Raw genomic sequence first — 23,672 nt, 5'->3', positions numbered from 1 at the left:
CTAAGCATATATTTCAGATGAAATAACTCTGAGCACTCCTAGGCTGATATTCATCTGCTCATGTTGGAGGGTCTCCTGTGGAGGCATGGGGTGGCAGGGGCTCACCACAGGGATGGGGGCACTGGCAGCAGCAGTCTGGGAAGGTCCCTGTTGGCCTAAGGCCTGAGTTCTATTATAAGGAAAAATTATGAGTTTATAGCCCACATATCTATGTGTATGGAGTTGGAGGAGGTCTTCCTCATCTCCAAGGAGCAAGGTTTAAGTTGAAACCTGAAGGAGGAATAGGTATTGGTATTGAAAAAGAGATGAAAAGTGGGATGGAATGAAGGAGGAACGTGGGGCGTGGTGCGCGAAGTGAGGAGTCGAGGAAACGGGGACTGGAGAAGAGGATTCCAGGTTGAGAATAGTTCATATTCAATGACAATATTATTTTCTCTAGATTGACCTCTCCTACAGTTTTATATTATTTTTCCTAATTCATTTTGTATCTCTGGTTTCTAATGAAAGGATTATCAAATGGTAAGTGTTCAATAAATGAATGAAAAATATATGAGTGAATGTGTTTTTTCTTTTCCCAAAATACTGAACCTCACTGATTTTTCTGGTGACCATGATTCCAATGATTAGATACTTAAACCTTAAGGTTTAGGCATCTGGTTTTAGAAAGCCCAGTTTAAAATCTTAATGTCTCATGCCCTAAAAAGAAATAATATCTTGACTCATATTCATTCAATAAAAAAAAAAAATTGAGATAATACTAGCATTTTAGGGTTCATGAAAGAATTTAGAGGTTTAGTATCTCAAAGGGGAAATCAGATGTTTTGGCTTTACCTAAAAAACTCAAATATAAAATATCAATATTATTTGCTCAGTTCTCTAAAATACAATTTAAAAAACATTGCATCTAATTCATTGAATATTTTTTATGTTTGCACTTTATATGAACATAGAAGTAGCTGTATTATTCTGTATGTGAACTTTTCTAATAAAATTCTTAAAAATAGCAGAGTGAGATGTTACTGTATAAATATAATAAGAAGAACATGAATTTTCCACAGATCTATATAATCAAATTTCTAATTAGACTGAAGAAATAAGCACAAGCACTTAATAACCAACAAAACAAAAATATTAAAAAGCAAAAAAATAAAGTGATTTAGTTAAACTCCCAAGTTCTTAACTAGAGTAAGTAATAAGAAAGAAGAAAGTAAAGAAGGAAGGAATGAAGGAAGGCAAGGAAGAAATGATAACTTATATTCCTGACACCTAGTATCATAGTAAAATGGTAAAATGAAATCAAATAGATGTGAAAAAGTCAGATGATGAGCAATTAATTAGCCATTCACAAAGTAAAAATAGAGATCATAATTTCCTGTAGTTAAATATTTTTAAAAAATTTCTGGGAATAAAAGAGAACCCTGATGAATACATCAAATAATAATAGCCTTATTTGACTATGCATGCACAGATACCATTCTGAGGTTGAGGGGAGATTGAAATTATTAGGAAAATGTGGCTTTTTAGGGCTGGACTTTGTGAAATTTTAAAAATGTTTCTAGCTTAAACTTGCTTAATTAAATTTTAAAGGAACAGTTTCTCATGTGAAATTGTACATAGTTAAAATAAAGTGCCCCATTAAATTATTAATGACTATATAGAAAACAATCTTTATCTTCGATTATAGGCTATTGGACTTGGCCAATGGTTTCTACAAATAAAATTATAATAAATTTACAAATAAATAAATAAAGATTCAGGGCAAGAAAATAGGGGAAACTGGGAAATGGTGGGGAGACTGAGAATATTTTCTGAGAGAGTTTTCCCTCTTACTAGAATTCAAAACTGACTGTAATGTTTGAAGCAAAGAAGAATTTTACTCCCAGTTTCAAACATATCATTTAAGAATGAGTCAGGACAATATGTTTAACCTCAATTTTAAAATAAAGATAATGGTCAAAGTAAATATAACCTTTCTAAAGATTTTTAATTTTTCAGGCAAACTGAGAGTTTGTCTCTTTGTGCTCATGTAATAAAGTCTAAAAAACCTTCTTAGACATTTTTTTTTTTTTTTTGCCTGGAACTTAAATGTTTCTTCTTTTCATCTTGTGGCTAATGTTTTCCTATTATCAAGACTTTGCATGCTTTTAACACCCACCCAACCCCATCACATAATTTTTTCTGGGGGTGAGTTCTAAGTGACAAGTACATTGATACAACTGAATCATCCTTCTGCAGGCATGTCTTTGTTATCAGATTGGTTTTCAAGTAGATTTATGCATTTTAAAAGTACATCCGTTGAACAAGATTAGTCTTTTCAAGATATGACATTTATCCTAGCAATGGGTGATAGAATTTTACACTTCAGACATGTGACACAAACTAGATAGTAAGCTGTCATATTGTTAAGTAGTTCCTTTATTTCTGGTTATCAGATTAATCCACCAAAACGAAGCTGAAAGAGTGTTATCATGAAAGTATATTGAATTTGGGCCAAGTTTCCACCCTCCTCTAATGCTAGGATTTTCCAATAACCAAACCAAGTTAGATCTTGCCTTAATATGAAAGAGAATTCAGAAAAGCTGACAACTGAGAGGTAAAGTGAAGAAGCAAGCAGAAGTTGATGCTTTCTTGCATTTCTATGGCAAGTATAAAAAACCTTCCAAAGAAAACCATGAAAAAATACAAGAAAAGTTGAAAGTTGCTTTTTATCATGTAATTTTAGGAAATATGCCATCTTGCTATATGAAAATAATCATATTAAATTAAATTCCTAACCATGATGTTCCACAAGCATTTACTGTTGTTGTTCAGTTGCTAAGTCATGTCCGACTCTTTGCGACCCCATGAACTGCAGCACACCAGATTTCCCTGTCCGTCGTTATATCCTGGAGTTTGCTCAAACTCATGTCCAGTGAGTCAGTGATGCCATCCAACCATCTCATCCTCTGTCAGCATCAGTCCTTCAAAACATGTATTACTAACATAATAAAGTCATATGTAACTAAATAAAGATCCAAATGTTATTGCTGGGAAAAAATGTTGACAACCTATATCTAATGAGTGTTTCTAAGGGATATAAAGAATTTATGGACTTCTAGAAATCTAAGGGTCACATTCTACCTTATAGTATAATGGTGTGAAAAACTCCAGACATGTTTTATGAATTTTTAAGGAAGTGAAGTATGACTTCCCTCAAGTAAGCATCAGAGGGTTCAGATAAAGAAAATGAAATGATTTGACGTGGAGTTTGACCAGGATGTGGAGATGTGAGCACACCTTCCTCTTTAAGTGGTATGTAATCTTTAGCAAATAAAAATGTGTAGGTGGCTTAGATTTTACTTATTTTTCAGAAAATAACTCTCTTTTTCTTGGTGGAAAAATAAAACCATTATGTATATCTGTGGCCCTTTGGAAAGTTCTCTCCCTCACCTCCACACAAATTCTTCACATCTCCTTTTCTATCCATTTCTTCCAACTTCTCACCTCCCACTACGCCCTCCCACGTGACCCTTGGGTATGTATTGCAATGTTATGCAAAAATATATGGTCAAGAATTGAGCCCATTTAGAATTTTCCCACTCAATTGTTATCATTTCAAAGTTATTGAGTGCCTGAAGTACCTTTAGCACTGGGTCTTAACAGCCCTCCTCTAAAGCATCACATCGACTTTCTGATTCTTCCCCTTTCTCTTCTGGTTAATCTGTCAACTTCCAGTTGCATTTCTGGTTCAAGGTCCCAAACATCTTCCTGAAGGTCAAAATGCTTTATTATGTCTGGCTAAATTTCTTTACTGATTCTGTTTTTTCTTATTCTGTAGTTTCTCTTCTATTTAATTCCCCATTTACATCTCTATTACTTTCTTTCAATCTCTATTATTTGCTTAAAATATTTCTTACTTTAGCTTGCTATTTGATTAAAAATTGAATCACAAACCAGAGTTGCATGAGCTTTTGAAAACACAACTAGTGCAATCTCTTCCAATATGAAGAAATATTTTATAATTTTTCCAATAAGATATTCTCTATAATAGGAAATTCACTATCTCTTAAGGCCTTTCATTCTATTCCTGAAATACTGTTTAAATTGTCCTCATGGGATACATGTATATGTATGGCTAGGTTGCTTTGCTGTGCACCTTAAACTATTACAGCATTGTTGATTGGCTATACTCCAATATAAAATTAAAAATTAGAAAAGAGAATCCAAAAAAATTGTCTTTGCATTCAACTGAAACTTTCCTCCTTGTGAAGTCTACCCTTCTGGGGCAACCCCAAATAAATTGATTCCATTACCCATAGGGAAGTTCTTGATATATTTTATAATAGCATTTATACCTTCCTTTTGTCTTCTCTTCTCTAGGCTAATCAATTCCAAGCTATTTAATCATTTTTTCCCCCTGTGGTGTGGTATTCATTCTCTTACATTATCTTGGTCCATAACTCTGTGTGTGTGTGTGTGTGTCTGTGTGTGTCTGTCTGTCTCTGTCTCTCTCTTTCTCTCTCAGTCTTTATGCCCTCCAGACAAAGTCATCCTAATCCCATGGTTCCCTTTCATTGACTTCTGAGAAAGCATTTATTTCAATATTTACAGTTATTTGATTATTTGGCATAATTTTAGTATTCTGTCTAATGTCCAGACTGGTATACATTGCTTATAAGCAATTTTAGAACAGAGACTATGTTGTTTCTTACATCGCATTTGTATAACACATATTAAAAGGCAGAGAGAAATGGGCAAATTTTTTTATTCTAAAATCATTATCAGGGAATTCCCTGGTGGTCTGTTGGTTAGGATTCTGAACTTTTTTTAAAAAATTTTAATTGGAGGCTAATTACTTTACAATATTGTGGTGGTTTTGGCCATACATTGACATGAATCAGCCATTGGTGTACATGTGTTCCCCATCCTGACCCCCCACCCACCTCCCTCCCCATCCCATCCCTCAGGGTCATCCCAGTGCACCAGCCCTGAGCACCCTGTCTCATGCATTGAACCTGGATGGGTGATCTATTTTACATATGATAATGTACATGTTTCAGTGCTATTCTCTCAGATCATCCCACCCTTGCTTTCTCCCACAGAGTCCAAAAGTCTGTTCTTTACATTTGTGTCTCTTTTGCTGTCTCACATATAGGGTCATCGTTACCATCTTTCTAAATTCCATATATATGCATTAATATACTGTATTGGTGTTTTTCTTTCTGACTGACTTACTCTGTATAGTAGGCTCCAGTTTTATCCACCTCATTAGAACTGATTCAAATGCATTCTTTTTAATGGCCAAGTAATACTCCATTGTGTATATGTACCACTGCTTTCTTATCCATTCATCTGCTGATGGACATCTAGGTTGCTTCCATGTCCTGGCTATTGTAAACACTGTTGCGATGAACATTGGGGTACACGTGTCTCTTTCAATTCTGGTTTCCTCAGTGTGTATGCCCAGCAGTGGGATTGCTGGGTCATATGGCAGTTCTATTTCCAGTTTTTTAAAGAATCTTCACACTGTTCTCCATAGTGGCTGTACTAGTTTGCATTCCCACCAACAGGGTGAGAGGGTACCTTTTTCTCCACACCCTCTCCAGTATTTATTATTTGTAGACATTTGGATAGCAGCCATTCTGACCGGTGTGAGATGGTACCTCATTGTGGTTTTGATTTGCATTTCTCTGATAATGAGTGATATTGAGCATCTTTTCATGTGTTTGTTAGCCATCTGTATGTCTTCTTTGGAGAAATGTCTGTTTACTTCTTTGGCCCATTTTTTGATTGGGTCGCTTATTTTTCTGGAATTGAGCTGCAGAAGTTGCTTGTATATTTTTGAGATTAATTCTTTGTCAGTTGCTTCATTTGCTATTATTTTCTTCCATTCTGAAGGCTGTCTTTTCACCTTGCTTATAGTTTCCTTCATTGTGCAAAAGCTTTTAAGTTTAATTAGGTCCCATTTATTTTTGCTTTTATTTCCATTACTCTGGGAGGTGGGTCATAGAGGATGCTGCTATGATTTACGTCAGAGAGTGTTTTGCGTATGTTTTCCTCTAGGAGTTTTATAGTTTCCGGTCTTACATTTAGATCTTTAATCCATTTTGATTTTATTTTTGTGTATGTTGTTAGAAAGTGTTCTAGTTTCATTCTTTTACAAGTGGTTGACCAGTTTTCCCAGCACCACTTGTTAAAGAGATTGTCTTTTCTCCATTGTATAGTCTTGCCTCCTTTGTTAAAGATAAGGTGTCCATATGTGCATGGATTTATCTCTGGGCTTTCTATTTCGTTCTATTGATCTATGTTTCTGTTTTTGTGCCAGTACCATACTGTCTTGATGACTGTTACTTTGTAGTAGAACCTGAAGTCAGGCAGGTTGATTCCTCCAGTTCCATTCTTCTTTCTCAAGGTTGCTTTGGCTATTAGAGGGTTTTTTTGTATTTCCATACAAATTGTGAAGTTATTTGTTCTAATTCTCTAAAGAAGGATTCTGAACTTTCACTGACTGAGATCCTGCAAGTCACATGTTGAGGTCATAAAAATGAAATAATCATCAAGGTAGATGTCAGGATGAGACGTTTCAAACAGCTTCCTACACATGGAAGTCAGCATCTATAATATAGTTATAATATGCTATAATCTATAAGGAGTTCCTTAAGGAGGGAACAGATCATATCAGCATTAAAGCTAGAATCTTGCTCTTATTGTCAAATCTAGTGAAGAACACTGTATATGTACTTCCTTCTTTTACATTCAAAGATGGCAGAATGACAGATGCTGGGAATTCTGTGGTGGTCCAGTGGTTAGGACTTTCACTGCCAGGGCCTGGGTTTGATCTCTGGTCAGGGAACTAAGATCCTGCAAGCCATGCCGTGTGGCCAAAAGAAAATAGACAGATTCTGGTATTGTTAATCAAAAATCACGGAAGTGTAAAACTGGAAGGAAACTTAGAGGTCATGTAGTAAATGCTTAAAACAAACAAGGGTAAAGTGAGTTAGCGTAAGACTCACAGTTACTCTTGATTAGTGAGCTGGACAAGACCCAGAGCGCCTTCCTACGTGACAGTTATTTTTTCTCTTGCAGTACTTTGCAAAGGAGTCTTTCCATGCATTTCTCCTTGACTAAGTTTTCTCTAGCCACGGCTTCTATTGATAAATGAACCACTATACTTAGTTTCTCTGATACACAAGTTAAATGCTGTAAGTTTGCTGTGACATGAAGGACTCCAGAATTCAGTCCGACCATAGCTCATAACAATCTAGATTCTTTCAATATTCCCCAGTTACCACCTTTCTAGGATGCCTATTGTAAAGTGCAAAAAACTGCTTTTAAATATCTCTCCCCCGGGACTACTCCCTCCTTGAACATTAGTACACTCTCAAAAGGTTATTTACCTGAAGTAGAAAGAGCCAGCCAGAAGGCGAAGTCTCTTTACGCACAAGCAGTTCAGAATCCATCAAGTTAAACCCCTGGATTCAGGGCTGAGAAGAAGAAAGTGGGGCCAATATAAAGCTCAGTCTATGTTTGGCTCTTCCTGTGGGCTTTGCCAGCCAAATTGCAGTTTTTAAAAATTATAATTTCCAATATCATTTTCCTCTTAAGTTTTTTATTGTTTTTTTGTGTATACCATCAATGGCTATGACTTACCTATACTTTCCAGTACATTAAAACAGATATGTGTACACTAATATGTTCTGAGTATGAGAAAAATGTTGCCTAACATTTTGTCTGGTCTAAAACACCTGGAGGGGAACAATTCATTCTTAAAGATTTTACTAAAATTTTAAACTTCTTTTAGAGAATGTTGTGTGTTATTGAAACTAAGACTACTTTAGTGACATGGAGAGTGGCACCTTGCTTAATTCCTTGCCCTCTTTTTCTTTTGCTACTCAGAAAATGACTTAAGGAATAAAAAGTCTTTAAGTTAAGCCTGAATCAATTATCAGCATAATTAAAATGTAATAACATAATAATATTTTTTAAAAAATCATAAATGACTCACATTAAATTACTTGGGAAGGGGACATTTCATCAAACATTTCTTTGTTGAGTTGTGTTTTTTTTTAAACACACATACACCGATGAATAAAACATTTGTTCCTTAATACCTTTCAGGCAATTAATGTGTTGGGTAACACATTAAAGAGTGGAGACTACAGAATTTCATCATATATATTTTTAAATTAGAAAACTGAGGCCTTGTTACACTAGCCTTCCTGGGTAATTTTAGCATAAAATATCAATGAAATGGAATAAAGAGATCTTTTGTGATTATTCATAAAATACCTAGGAAGCAGTTTTCAGAATTGTGGCTAGTGACCAAGAAAAAAATAAGAAAAATCAACCCAAAGCACCTTATTGAAAAGGTGCTTATTAAACCCAAACCTTATTTAAAATAGACCGTCAAAACTTTTATTCTTTGTCATACAAATTATCATAATTGATAGTGTTGAACATTAATTTTATCATTAACATTTTTATGAATTATCAGTCTGTAGGTACATGGAAGTCTTAAAACATTCAAGCATTTATTGTTATCTCCCAGTGAAATATTTTTAGGTTGATAATTATTCTGGTTATCTGTTGCTACATATCAAATCATTTCAAAATTTATTGGCTCAAAACAAAGGTATCATTTATTTTTGTTCAGAAATCTGCCATATGAATAGGATTGGAGAGGACAGGTTTTCTCTATCCCACTCAGCATCAGCCTGGGCATCTGGAAGGCTGGGGACCAGGATCATCTGGAGCCTCATGGTTGTGGATGCTGGCTGTCATCTGAGACTTCAGCTAAGGCTGATGCTGGAACTCAGACACATGGTCTTTCCATGTGGCTATTTGACGTCTCTACAATAAGGAACTAGAGAGCCTCTTGATGAAGGTGAAAAAAGAGAGTAAAAAAGCTGATTTAAAACTCAACAATCAAAAAACTAAGTTCATGGCATCCGGTCCCATCACTTCATGGCAAATAGATAGGGAAGCAATGGAAACAGTGGCAGACTTTATTTTCTTGGACTCCAAAATCACTGCAGATGGTGACTGCAGCCATTAAAAGGCACTTGCTCCTTGGAAAAAAAGTTATGACAAATCTAGACAGCATATTAAAAAGCAGAGACATTACTTTGCCAACAAAGGGTCCGTATAGTTAAAGCTATGGTTTTTCCAGTGGTCATGTATGGATGTGAGAGTTAGGCCATAAAGAAGGCTGAGTGCCAAAGAATTGATGCTTTTGAACTGTGGTGTTGGAGAAGACTCTTGAGAGTCCCTTGGACTGCAAAGAGATCAAACCAGTCAATCCTAAAGGAAATCAATCCTGAATATTCATTGGATGGACTGATGCTGAAGCTGAAGCTCCAATACTTTGGTGAACTGATGTGAAGTGTGGACTCATTAGAAAAAACACTGTTGCTGGGAAAGATTGAAGGCAGGAGGAGAAGGGGACGACAGAGGATGAGATGGTTGGATGGGATCATTGACTCAATCGACATGAGTTTGAGCAAGCTCCGGTAGATGGTGAAGAACAGGGAAGCCTGGCCTGCTGCAGTCCATGGGACTGAAAAGAGTCGGACACAACTGAGCGACTGAACAACAGCAATACAGTAAGTGGCTAAGGTCCAAGAATGAGCATCCCAAGAGGATAAGGTGGAAGCTGTGTCAACTCTTATGGCAGGGGAGAAAAGACATGTAATGTTGCTTCCACTGTAGTCACAGGTCTACCTAGTTTTAAGTGGGTTATTTAACCCCCTATCTCTCAGTGGAGGAGTGCCAGCATTCCATGGTAAGGAAAGTAGTTGGATGGAATATACTGGTGTAGACGTTTTAGGAAAGTATAATCTACCATAGTGGTGATGGGAAACCATTAGGGCTAATTGTTGCTCAGCATTCTACTTGAAAAGAATTAATGCCTATTCAATTATTTATCTAAACACAAACATGGCTATAAACTCAGTCATATCAGTGTAATTATATGCATTTCAACCAGAGTCAAAGTAACTCTTGCTTATTTAAATTATACCCTAGAAACAAAAATTAGTATATAAGGAAAAAAAAGGAGAAAATGACTAATCACATTGCAACCTTTCCTGGTTCAAGTAAAAATTAGGAGCTAAAAATCTCCTAAATTATCTTTGGTCAAATTACATAAAAAGTTAATCAGTACAAGTGACTTTTCAGTGTAATTGTTTCAAAACTGCTAACAGATTTTTATGGGATAGTGTGCAAAATCAGTGGCCCAATATGAAGGCAACACTGCCGTTTGACTGTCCCAGAGCCCAGTTTTCCAAGATGATAATTACCTGCAGGCTTACACACATATTGAGATGAGGGGGAAAAATATTTTCCTTATGATTTTCTAACTTGCCCCTCCTAAGAATAAGGATCCCAAATGGCTTAAATGGTTTTTATTTAGATTATTTTACTTTTCTCTTCTCAGAGTTTTTCCAGATTTAGGTTCCATAACAACCCACTGACACCATACCTCACCTTCTGCTTTTTCAAAGAAAACAGAGCATGACAAGGCAAGGATGGGGAAATTCCTAAAACAGTTCACTGTTATAAATGACTTCTAATGAGAGCCCATTTTACCTTTTCAGACCCTACCGTTTTTGTTTATGCTTTTTACGCCTTTAAATTTGATTTGCAAAGTTTCTTTGCTCTGAATTTTCCCTTGGGATTTAAAAATATTTTGCCCTTTGATTTGTTATTAATATTCTGTTGGTGCCTTAGAGCATTTTGTATTGTGGATACACACCTTTCCCATGGCTAAGGAACTGTTCAGTTCAGTTCAGTCACTCAGTCATGTCCGACTCTTTGTGACCCCATGGATTGCAGCATGCCAGGCCTCCCTGTCCATCACCAGCTCCCGGAGTTTACTCAAACTCATGTCTATTGAGTCGGTGATGCCATCTAACCATCTCATCCCCTGTCATCCCCTTCTCCTCCTGCCTTCAATCTTTCCCAGCATCAGGGTCTTTTCCAATGAGTCAGTTCTTCACATCAGGTGGCCAAAGTATTGGAGTTTCAGCTTCACAATCAGTCTCTCCAATGAACACCCAGAACTGATCTCCTTTAGGATGGACTGGTTGGATCTCCTTGCAGTCCAAAGGACTCTCAAGAGTCTTCTCCAACACCACAGTTCAAAAGCATCAATTCTTCTGTGTTTAGCTTTCTTTATAGTCCAACTCTCACATCCGTACATGACTACTGGAAAAACCATAGCCTTGACTAGATGGACCTTTTTTGGCAAAGTAATGTCTCTGCTTTTCAACATGCTGTCTAGGTAGTCATAACTTTTCTTCTAAGGAGTAAGCGTCTTTTTATTTCATGGCTGCAGTCACCATCTGCAGTGATTTTGGAGCCCAAGAAAATAAAGTCTGACACTGTTTTCCACTGTTTCTCCATCTATTTGCCATGAAGTGATGGGACTGGATGCCATGATCTTAGTTTTCTGAATGTTGAGCTTTAAGCCAACTTTTTCACTCTCCTCTTTCACTTGCATCAAGAGGCTCTTTAGTTCTTCTTCACTTTCTGCCATAAGGGTGGTGTCATCTGCATATCTGAGGTTATTGATATTTCTCCCAGCAACAAGGCCTTCTAGAACTAACACCCCCAAAAAATGTCTTTTTCATTAGAGGGGACTGGAATGCAAATGTAGGAAGTCAAGAAACACCTGGAGTAACAGGCAAATTTGGCCTTGAGGTACAGAATGAAGCAGGGCAAAGGCTAATAGAGTTCTGCCAAGAGAATGCACTGGTAATGGCAAACACCCTCTTCCAACAATGCAATAGAAGACTACACATGGACATCACCAGATGGTCAACACCGAAATCAGATTGATTATATTCTTTGCAGCCAAAGATGGTGAAGCTCTATACAGTCAGCAAAAACAAGACCAGGAGCTGACTGTGGCTCAGATCATGAACTCCTTATTGCCAAATTCAGACTGAAATTGAAGAAAGTAGGGAAAACCACTAGACCATTCAGGTATGACCTAAATCAAATCCCTAACAATTATACAGTGGAAGTGAGAAATAGATTTAAGGGACTAGATCAGAGTGCCTGATGAACTATGGACAGAAGGAACTGTATATGTCCTTAAACTAAATGTACATAGGCAGCATTCAAGATGATACATGGAAGTGGACAGGCTGTAGTTCCAAGAAGTTACGTGTGCACTAACAATGTAAGTCCAGAAAGCCTCAATTGAGACAAGAATGGACAGATAAGTATTTCATCTTCTCAGTGAAGTATTTTCAACCAACTATCTTTCTTATCCAACTTTTCTCAGATTTCTAATCAGAACTAATACATTCACCTTGGTCATGATTTTTCAGACAATGCAACAATCAAACCACCTGATCTTTCTTTACTTATTTGGTTATCTTCCCCATGGCTCTACTTATTCCTTATCTAAGAGCATCCACTGGATCATCGAAAAAGCAAGAGAGTTCCAGAAAAACATCTATTTCTGCTTTATTGACTATGCCAAAGCCTTGGACTGTGTGGATCACAATAAACTGTGGAAAATTCTGAAAGAGATGGGAATACCAGACCACCTTGACCCGCATCTTGAGAAACCTGTATGCAGGTCAGGAAGCAACAGTTAGAACTGGACATGGAACAAAAGACAGGTTCCAAATAGGAAAAGGAGTACGTCAAGGCTGTATATTGTCACCCTGCTTATGTAACTTCTATGCAGAGTACATCATGAGAAACGCTGGGCTGGAAGAAGCACAAGCTGGAATCAAGATTGCTGGGAGAAATATCAATAACCTCAGATATGCAGATGACACCACCCTTATGGCAGAAAGTGAAGAGGAACTAAAAAGCCTCTTGATGAAAGTGAAAGAGGAGAGTGAAAAAGTTGGCTTAAAGCTCAACATTCAGAAAACGAAGATCATGGCATCTGGTTCCATCACTTCATGGGAATTAGATGGGGAAACAGTGGAAACAGTGTCAGACTTTATTTTTTTGGGCTCCCAAATCACTGCAGATGGTGATTGCAGCCATGAAATTAAAAGACGCTTACTCCTTGGAAGGAAAGTTATGACCAACCTAGATAGCATATTCAAAAGCAGAGACATTACTTTGCCAACAAAGGTCTGTCTGGTCAAGGCTATGGTTTTTCCAGTGGTCATGTATGGATATGAGAGTTGGACTGTGAAGAAAGCTGAGTGCCGAAGAATTGGTGTTTTTGAACTGTGGTGTTGGAGAAGACTCTTGAGAGTCCCTTGGACTGCAAGGAGATCCAACCAGTCCATTCTAAAGGAGATCAGGCCTGGGTGTTCATTGGAGAGACTGATTGTGAAGCTGAAACTCCAATACTTGGGTCACCTCGTGTGAAGAGTTAACTCATTGGAAAAGACTGATGCGGGGAAGGATTGGGGCAGGAGGAGAAGGGGACGACAGAGGTTGAGATGGCTGGATGGCATCATGGACTCGATGAACATGAGTTTCAGTGAACTCCGGGAGTTTGTGATGGACAGGGAGGCCTGGGGCCTGGTGTGATGCAATTCATGGGGTCGCAAAGAGTTGGACAGGAATGAGCAACTGAACTGAACTGAAGACTCTATAGACTTTTAAGCTGCAATTGTTAATCACTGCTTGAAAAAGAGGCATAAAATGGAGGAAATTAGCATATTAATCAGCTTATCTATCCTTGCCTTTGCTTATCAAAGTAGACTCAAGTTTGGTGGGGTCTGTAGGTTATTCAGTTTTGGAGTTCTTTTCTAGGAAAAGAAATAAGAAATGATTTAAAAATTATTTTGAAAAGTAAGTATGTATTTATATTAAAAAAATAATCTCAGAAGATGACAAATGCATTTAAAAAGCTGACAAATACCACAATTTTATTATAGTAAAATCTATAAAAATAACATAGTACATCTATGAATTGCCTATCTCACTTCCATCTTACTTTTTCCTACATTTTTACCTGCCTGCAGTTTGATCACCTCTTCCCATGACAATAATTTTGTAATATTTTCTGTAGAGAGCATAGGAATATAATTCAATCTTTCTATTCATATAAATTTTCAACAAATATCTTAAAATTCTAGTATGTGCCTGGCATCATGGTATACAAATTTGAATCTTTTTTATAGTTTGGTGAGTTCAGATTTCTTGAAAACCTACTTTAAATTATGATTTGTTGGCATTTTCCACCTTTGTTCAATGTACATCTTTCAAATGCACTTATGCTTTGCTGTAGAATTCTACAGGTCTAATTAAAAGCATCACCTCTGTCATAACACAATGAAGTACATATATTAACCACCGAATATGTGTTACTACAGGTCTAATTAAAAGCATCACGTCTGTCATAGGCAGTGAAGTAAGTACACATATTAACCATTGAATATGTGTAACCACAAAATAGTTTCACATAAAATTTGTTTAAATGCTAAGGGATTGATCACTGTGGAATAAAGATATGTCTAAACATTTTTTTTTTAATGTGGACCATTTTTAAAGGCTATTGAATTTGTTACAAGATTATGTCTATTCTATGTCTTGATTTTTTGGCTAAGAGGCATGTGGGATCTCAGCTCCCCGACAAAGGATCAAACCTGCACCCCCTCCATTGAGAGGTGAAATCTTAATGACTGGACCACTGGAGAAGTCCCTAAAAAAAATCCTGAAGTTTTCTTGCTACAGCACAGAGCTGAGAAAACATTTGAGAATCATCAGCCCTGCCAAAGGGCAAGAAAGTACTAAATGTTCTGATGGACCAAGACACCTGGAAGTAAAGATGCAAAAGTCTCATGGGGACAATATCATTGGAGACAGTGGAAAAGTTCAAGGGTGTCAGTGTGATGAATGGCAGCACCAAGGCACGAAACCAGACCAATCCCGTCTCAGTGGGGATCAACATAACATTTAAGGATCAAATGTGCTCCATCCACTGCAGTGGAAGTCAGTGGGGACCTTAGGATAATTTTTTGGATGCTTTCTATGTATCAGGGGCTGTTTCAGGTGTTATCTTGAATTAGGACATTTAAATCCTTACTTCCTTTTAGGTTGTTCAAGTTTTATTTACCATCTTACAGTATAGTTAATATGGCATCAGAGGACAAGCAATTGACCCAAGATTGCATAGTTGATAAATGGAAGAATAAGGCTTTTCACGCAGGATGCTCTTAACCACTGTAGTAATTGCCACCATGCTAAATATTTTCTCTTTCTCTGCTGAGAAGTTGCAGAAACTTTTTAGTGCGCCCATGTTTCTTAACAGGATGGAATTCTCATCTTCAAATTGACTAAATATGTGAAAGAGATTGGATTTCACTGAAAGAGACTCTGCAAAGAAACTAGCTTTATTGATATAAAATTAACATATCATACATTTTATTCATTTAAAGTGTACACTTTTTACAGTGGTTTTTGGTGTATTTTCAGAGATGTGTAACCATCACCACAATCAATTTTAGAACATTCCCATCACTTCCAATGAACCCACTGCCCATTAGCAGTCACTCCCCATTTGCCCCCAACATTTCTAGCCCTATGCAGTCCTTAACCTACTTTCTGCCTCTAGATTTGCTTCGTTGGACATTTCATAAAAATAGAGTCATGCAATATTTGATTTGCTACTGACTTCTTTAGTTTAATGTTTCTAAGATTCATTCATGTGGTAGCATATCATCAGTATTTATTCTTTTTATTGTCAAATAATATTCTATTTTATAAATTTACCACTTAAAAAAAATCATTCCACAGTTAATGAACATTTGAGTTGATCCTGACTTGTGATTATCATGAATAATGATGCTGTGAACATCTGTGTACAACTTTTTCTGTGAACAAATGTTTTGTTTTTTTGGAGGTATACAAAAACAGAGATTTGTAATGTAGAAATTTCTATTCACAGCCTATATTTCCATATTACCCACTCTCTCTTTCTCACCTTGCCAACAGTTTCTTTTTCCAGAATTCTATTGATAGTGGTGTCTACAAAGTTATGAAATTCTTCTACCTTACAAATATATTTTACATGTTACAAATTCATTGAACAAAATGTATATTATTTATTTGAGTTTTGTATTAGCTACTATATTGGATGCTGGAGATACAAAATAAGCTAAAGGATGTTCTGCTGTTAAGGAATTTATATCTAGAACATAAACAATTAGAATATCATTAACATATAGCAGAAACAACCAAAGGGTACTCTGAATGTCCAGAGTAGGGGTGCTTATTCCGTCAGAGTCAGGGAAGGCATCACAGAATGTGTGATGCTACTGTGACTCTCCTGAGTAAGAAAAGGGGACATGAAGATTGAAGGGAATTCTAGCAGAAAGGATAGCATGTGCAAGTGTCCTGGGACGGGAAGAGTTTGAAACACTAAAAGTAGGAACTGTGGCATACATTGCCTCAGGCAGGGTGGTGGAGTGGTATCTGGTGAGGCGTGAAATCAACCAGCAGTGAAATTACAAAGGACGCTGCTGTCTTTCCAAGGATCAAACTTATTTTGTAAGCAATGTGGCTCCGTTGAAAGACTTTAAACTGGAGGATTAGTTACTTCTAGAACACTTAGAATAACATGAACTTTGAAAAAGTGAACCTTATAAAGAATTCCTGAACCATATTTAAAATCGTATTTCATGACAAAGTGCTTGACAGCCCAGGATTGGTGGTTGAAAGAATATATCTGTGTAGGAAGAAGGTTTTGCCCAGGCATTATTACTTTTCTGGTATTCCCTATCAAGTGTAGTTCACATCTAAATATAGAACACTTTGACTTTTAGTTTGTTCTTGTAGAGTCATTCTGCCTTATGAAGTTCATGACCCTACCACTGACTTTTCAAAGTTTTTATATGTTCTGCATTAAGCTCTATAATACCACACAGAAATCTAAAAAGCACCTACCGAATTCCTTTGAAGATCTGTTTCAGCTTCCCTGAATACATTCTTGTTTGTTTAGTTATGCTGTCGGTGCTTCTGTGGAATATGGAACGCCTGGACAGCCTCAAGCCCTCTGGGGGCAAAACTCTATCTTGATTAAGAACCTATTCATTGGATCTTGCCAGTTTTCACTCAGCTAAATGATTTTTTAAAAAGAAAGAGAGAGAGATGGACAGACAGACAGACAGAAAGAAAGAAAGGAATTACACATGAAGGTAGTCAGAGGAAATTCCAAAGAGCAGTGTAAGAATTTTATTAGGTCAGACAGAGGGTTATAGAACTAATTTAGAAGCTCAGGAAGAAAATTAAGTCATTTGTCTATGGCATTACATATATTTAGAAATGATAAAGATGACTATACATGTACATTATTAATGTATAATCATAATCACAGAACTGCAAAGGACCCCCCAAACGAACCTCTACCTACATATCTCATTATATTCTTTGGAGTACAGGCATTTAATTAGAAAACTCTATAACTTTTCTTGTATGCTGTGTCGACTGTCAGAATTACATTGATTCTCCCTCTTTTCCAGCTGTTTCTCTCTTAATGATTAAGATCAATTCCTTTATTCATTTTAAGAATTATGAGGAATTCTCTGGGTGTCCAGTGGTTAGGACTCTGCGCTTTCCACTGCAAGAGAAATGGGTTTGATCTGTGTGGAGGAACTAAGATCATGCAAACCGCTTCAAGATGTAGACCAAAAAAAAAAAACCAAAAAACAAAAAAAGAATTATAGCGTACAGAAGTCATCATAATGTATTTTCCAAAATTCCTTTTAAGTATTTCAATAGCTGTCAAGAGCAGTTTTGTTTCAGAAACACGAGAAAATTTTAAATTTAAGTTTAAAATGATCAGTTTAGAATAGATAACAGAAAACAAACTGCACTCTAGGAAATACTGACGTATTGCCAAATGAATCCTAAGAAACTGCAAGCTGCAAAGTGAAGCCAAAAAAAAAAAAAAAAGCAGCATATTCTTTGTTAATGACTCTTCAATAAAGGTTCTAAAAACTTTATCATGTAATTATGCTACTTTCACTTTTAATTTAAAAAAAATTGATATTAAATCATTTGTATAGTTTGTGGTATTTGTTAAATTTCTCATAGCTACAAATTATTATATAAATAATTTATATAGTTATATTTACATAGCTATTTTATATAATTTATATAGCAATATTTATATAAATATAATAATAAGATATTATATTTGTCTTTTAAAATTCTTTTTTTTCTTAATTCATTTATACATTTATTAACCTCCACTTGCTCTAAATCAGAAGCCATACTAAGAACTGGGGGATCCCAATCAAGAATAAAACAAAGTATTGCAGCTCTCAGTGTTGAGTTTTATTTGCAAAAATGTAATATTTTAAGCCATCATTAAAACACTTGAAGTAGGCACTTATTCCTGCTGCTGCTGCTGCTGCTGCTGCTGCTAAGTCACTTCAGTCGTGTCTGACTCTGTGCGACCCCATAGACGGCAGCCCACCAGGCTCCCCCGTCCCTGGGATTCTCCAGGCAAGAACACTGGAGTGGGTTGCCATTTCCTTCTCCAATGCATGAAAGTGAAAAATGAAGTCGCTCAGTCGTGTCTGACGCTTAGCAACCCCATGGACTGCAGCCCACCAGGCTCCTCCATCCATGGAATTTTCCAGGCAACAGTACTGGAGTGGAGTGCCATTGCCTTCTCCAAAATTCATAATTTTATTTGGCAAACATTCAAAGTGCCAGACATTAGGGTGTTGAAGAAGCAGATATAAAGCATTCCAATTAGTGGTGTAAAGAACTAGCATTTACTGAGTACCAAAGGAGTTCAGAGCATGTCACCCAAAAATATTCTTTGGTATATTGATTACTTTGAGTTGAAGTAACTTGAGAAACACCAAGAAAAGCTCTCAGACTTTTTCCTTTCCACTTAAAAGCACATCATAAAATTTGCTTATGAAAAAAGAGTCCTTCCCATACCAGGAGTTGATGCTGAAATGGGTTTTATAAACTTACTGAAACATCGGAGAGGAGCTACTCCACGTTCAAGGTCAGGAGGGGTGGCTGTGAGGAGATACCCCTCGTCCAAGGTAAGGAGCAGCAGCTGTGCTTTGCTTGAGCAGCCGTGAAGAGATACCCCAGGTCCAAGGTAAGAGAAACCCAAGTAAGATGGCAGGTGTTGCGAGAGGCATCAGAGGGCAGACAAACAAACCATAATCACAGAAAACTTGTCAATCTAATCACATGGATCACAACCTTGTCTAACTCAATGAAACTAAACCATGCCATGTGGGGACACCCAAGATGGGCAGGTCATGGTGGAGAGGTCTGACGGAATGTGGTCCACTGGAGAAGGGAAAGGCAAACCACTTCAGTATTGTTGCCTTGAGAACCCCATGAACAATATGAAAAGGCAAAATGATAGGATACTGAAAGAGGAACTCCCCTGGTCGGTAGGTGCCCAATATGCTACTGAAGATCAGTGGACAAATAACTCCAGAAAGAAAGAAGGGATGGAACCAAAGCAAAAACAATACCCAATTGTGGGTGTGACTGGTGATAGAAGCAAGGTCCGATGCTGTGAAGAGCAATATTGCATAGGAACCTGGAATGTTAGGTCCATGAATCAAGGCAAATTGGAAGTGGTCAAACAGGAGATGGCAAGAGTGAACGTCGACATTCTAGGAATCAGTGGACTAAAATGAACTGGAATGGGTGAATTTAACTCAGATGACCATTATATCTACTACTGTGGGCAGGAATCTCTTAGAAGAAATGGAGTAGCCATCATGGTCAACAAAAGAGTCTGAAATGCAGTACTTGGATGCAATCTCAAAAATGACAGAATGATCTCTGTTCATTTCCAGGGCAAACCATTCAATATCACAGTAATCCAAGTCTATGCCCAAACCAGTAATGCTGAAGAAGCTGAACTTGAACGGTTCTCTGAAGACCTACCAGACCTTTAAGAACTAATACCCCAAAAAGCTGTCCTTTTCATTATAGGGGACTGGAATGCAAAAGTAGGAAGTCAAGAAACACCTGGGGTAACAGGGAAATTTGGCCTTGGAGTACAGAATGAAGCAGGGCAAAGGCTAATAGAGTTTTGTCAAGAGAACGCACTGGTCATAGCAAACACCCTCTTCCAACAACACAAGAGAAGACTCTACACATGGACATCATCAGATGGTCAATAGCGAAATCAGATTGATTATATTCTTTTCAGCCAAACATGGAGAAGCTCTATACAGTCAGCAAAAACAAGACCAGAAGCTGACTGTGGCTCAGATCATGAACTCCTTATTGCCAAATTCAGACTGAAATTGAAGAAAGTAAGGAAAAACCACTAGACCATTCAGATATGACCTAAATCAAATCCCTTATGATTATACAGTGGAAGTGAGAAATAGATTTAAGGGCCTAGATCTGATAGAGTGCCTGATGAACTATGGATGGAAGTTCATGACATTGTGCAGGATACAGGGATCAAGAACATCCCCATGGAAAAGAAATGCAAAAAAGCAAAATGGCTGTCTGGGGAGGCCTTACAAATAGCTGTAAAAAGAAGAGACGCGAAAAGCAAAGGAGAAAAGGAAAGATAAAAGCATCTGAATGCAGAGTTCCAAAGAATAGCAAGGAGAGATAAGAAAGCCTTCCTCAGTGATCAATGCAAAGAAATAGAGGAAAACAACAGAATGGGAAAGACTAGAGATCTCTTCAAGAAAATTAGAGATACCAAGGGAACATTTCATGCAAAGATGGGCTCGATAAAGGACAAAAATGGTATGGACCTAACAGAAGCAGAAGATATTAAGTAGAGGTGGCAAGAATACACAGAAGAACTGTACAAAAAAGATCTTCACGACCTAGATAATCACAATTGTGTGATCACTCACCTAGAGCCAGACATCCTGGAATGTGAAGTCAAGTGGGCCTTTAGAAAGCATCACTATGAACAAAGCTAGTGGAGGTGATGGAATTCCAGTTGAGCGATTTCAAATCCTGGAAGATGATGCTGTGAAAGTGCTGCACTCAATATGCCAGCAAATTTGGAAAACTCAGCAGTGGCCACAGAACTGGAAAAGGTCAGTTTTCATTTCAATCCCAAAGAAAAGAATGCCAAAGAATGCTCAAACTACCACACAATTGCACTCATCTCACACGCTAGTAAAGTAAGGCTCAAAATTCTCCAAGTTAGGCTTCAGCAATGCGTGAACCGTCAACTTCTAAATGTTCAAGCTGGTTTTAGAGAAGGCAGAGGAACCAGAAATCAAATTGCCAACATCTGCTGGATCATCGAAAAACAAGAGAGTTCCAGAAAAACATCTATTTCTGCTTTATTAACTATGTCAAAGCCTTTGACTGTGTGGATCACAATAAACTGTGGAAAATTCTGAAAGAGATGGGAATACCAGACCACCTGACCTGCCTCTTGAGAAATCTGTATGCAGGTCAGGAAGCAACAGTTAGAATTGGAAATGGAACAACAGACTGGTTCCAAATTGGGAAAGGAGTACGTCAAGGCTGTATATTGTCACCCTGCTTATGTAACTTATATGCAGAGTACATCATGAGAAACACTGGGCCTGAGGAAGCACAAGCTGGAATCAAGATAGCTGGGAGAAATATCAATAGCTTCAGATATGCAGATGACACCACCCTTATGGCAGAAAGTGAAGAAGAACTAAAGAGCCTCTTGATGAAAGTGAAAGAGAAGAGTGAAAAAGTTGGCTTAAAGCTCAACATTCAGAAAACTAAGATCATGGCATCCGGTCCCATCACTTCCGGGAATTAGATGGGGAAACAGTGGAAACAGTGTCAGACTTTATTTTTTTGGGCTCCCAAATCACTGCAGATGGTGAATGCAGCTATGAAATTAAAAGACGCTTACTCCTTGGAAGAAAAGTTATGACCAACCTAGATAGCATATTCAAAAGCAGAGACATTACTCTGCCAACAAAGGTCCGTCTAGTCAACCAATGGTTTTTCCAGTGGTCATGTATGGATATGAGAGTTGGACTGTGAAGAAAGCTGAGTGCCAAAGAATTGATGCTTTTGAACTGTTGTGTTGGAAAAGATTCTTGAGTCCCTTGGACTGCAAGGAGATCCAACCAGTCTATTCTAAAGGAGATCAGGCCTGGGTGTTCTTTGGAAGGACTGATGCTAAAGCTGAAACTCCAATACTTCGGCCACCTCTTGCGAAGAGTTGACTCATTGGAAAGGACCGTGATGCTGGGAGGGATTGGGGGCAGGAGAAGGGGACCACAGAGAATGAGATGGCTGGATGGCATCACCAACTCAATGGACATGAGTTTGGGTGAACTCTGGGAATTGGTGATGGACAGGGGGGCCTGGCATGCTGAGATTCATGAGGTCGCAAAGAGTCGGACACGACTAAGCGACTGAACTGAACTGAAAGATTTGATAGACACTGTCAAACACATGTAAAAATTACCGTTCAAGCCACTTTCAAATATGAATTGAATTTGTATCATTCTTTTCTCTTTCAGTTATGGATAATAAAAAGCTGAAAATAAGCTTTTTATTTCTATAATTTAATGTAAAGTATCACCAGTTCAAAAACTAAGTGTAGTTCTTCAGTATAATAAAGAGGTTGGTTTTTCACATAGCATTGTTCATTTTGTAATCTAAGAAATGACATTTAATAATAGGTTATAGATTTGTTCATTAGTAACATTCATCACCATTTAAGGCCAGTGCCGTGTCTTAAAGCTATACTGAATACTCAGCATGTAACTGTGTTCAATGAACGGTCAATAAATCCTTTATGACGCTGATGATAATCCTTTCCATCCAAAGCTAAAGACAGATAGCTGTTCATAAGAAGTATTAATGCAGACTGGGGCATATACATGAAAACACGAATTACATATACAAATGCATGGTGACCTATCATAGCTAGCTTATCAATGAAAATACAGCCGTTTAATTAGAGTCTTTTTCGTCTTTAAAGTTTTAACTAATTCCTATACCAAACCTAAAGTTTGTTAACTCCTATCAGAGCCTAAATAGGCCCCAAAGATGAAAGTTGGATAAGACAAGGTTTCTGCTCTTATTGAGCACACAGTCATCTTTTACTAGATTATCAGAAGCCAAATTTGGAAAATAATTGGGAACGCTGGTGTAGGTGAAAGAATCCCGGACGAAATACACGGTTCAAAACAACGAACTATCCGTGGTGGACTTCTTCTCTTTCGAAAGTCCCGTCAATCAAGCTATCTGTGGGCGGGGCCACGCCGAAACCTACCCCTCCCTTGAGTTCCAGTAGTACGCACGCGGCCCCGGGGAGGCGGCTGACCCTGAGAGGTTGCCGTACTCAGATAAGACGCCGCGCATGCGCAGGGGCTGTGGCCTGCGGGAAGCCAAGATGGCGTATAGGTGTATTTGGGGCCGCAGTTGGCGTGTTACCAGTATCTGAGCCGGTAGATTGTAAGGGGCTGTGGCAAACGCCCTCTCCGCTGTCATGGCCCGGCATCGGAATGTCCGAGGTTATAACTACGATGAAGGTAAGTGGTAGGATCATGCCAGGACGTTATCTTCACCTTTCAGGCCGGGCTCGCAGACGGTTGGCACCACCTTCCATATGTTAGCTTCTCGTCAGTGGTGCCAGGCTGGAGTTCAGAGGAGGCTTATTTGGAGAACGTTACAGGACGTCTGAGTGCTAGCGAATGGCGTTGTTACATGGCGTTCTTTTAAGTCGTGGTTTTTGTCCTCTGGGATTAATTTTATTTGGGGCAGGGGAGGTGCTGCTGGGCCTCATTTGGGAAGGACAT

The 23,672-nt window shown here is 37.8% G+C and overlaps 1 protein-coding gene across 6 annotated transcripts in view; it reads left to right on the top strand.

Annotated features, from left to right (window-relative positions):
* Positions 1-23,222: 23,222 nt before the first annotated feature.
* The window catches only part of HBS1L (HBS1 like translational GTPase), an 85,138-nt gene continuing 84,688 nt past the window's right edge, over positions 23,223-23,672 (top strand). For 4 of the 6 annotated variants that reach the window (XM_070796209.1, XM_070796210.1, XM_070796211.1 and 1 more), the window contains exon 1: positions 23,229-23,405. In XM_070796209.1, the coding sequence (XP_070652310.1) occupies positions 23,363-23,405 (43 nt within the window). In that variant the 5' untranslated portion in view covers positions 23,229-23,362. Of the gene's footprint in view, positions 23,406-23,672 lie in introns of all 6 variants that reach the window. The other 2 variants (XM_019967472.2, XM_019967471.2) reach the window with 2 other exon arrangements.

This window comes from Bos indicus, chromosome 9, assembly GCF_029378745.1.
Source record: "Bos indicus isolate NIAB-ARS_2022 breed Sahiwal x Tharparkar chromosome 9, NIAB-ARS_B.indTharparkar_mat_pri_1.0, whole genome shotgun sequence".
Lineage (NCBI taxonomy): Eukaryota > Metazoa > Chordata > Mammalia > Artiodactyla > Bovidae > Bos > Bos indicus.
This window is presented reverse-complemented; position numbering and strand designations above follow the sequence as displayed.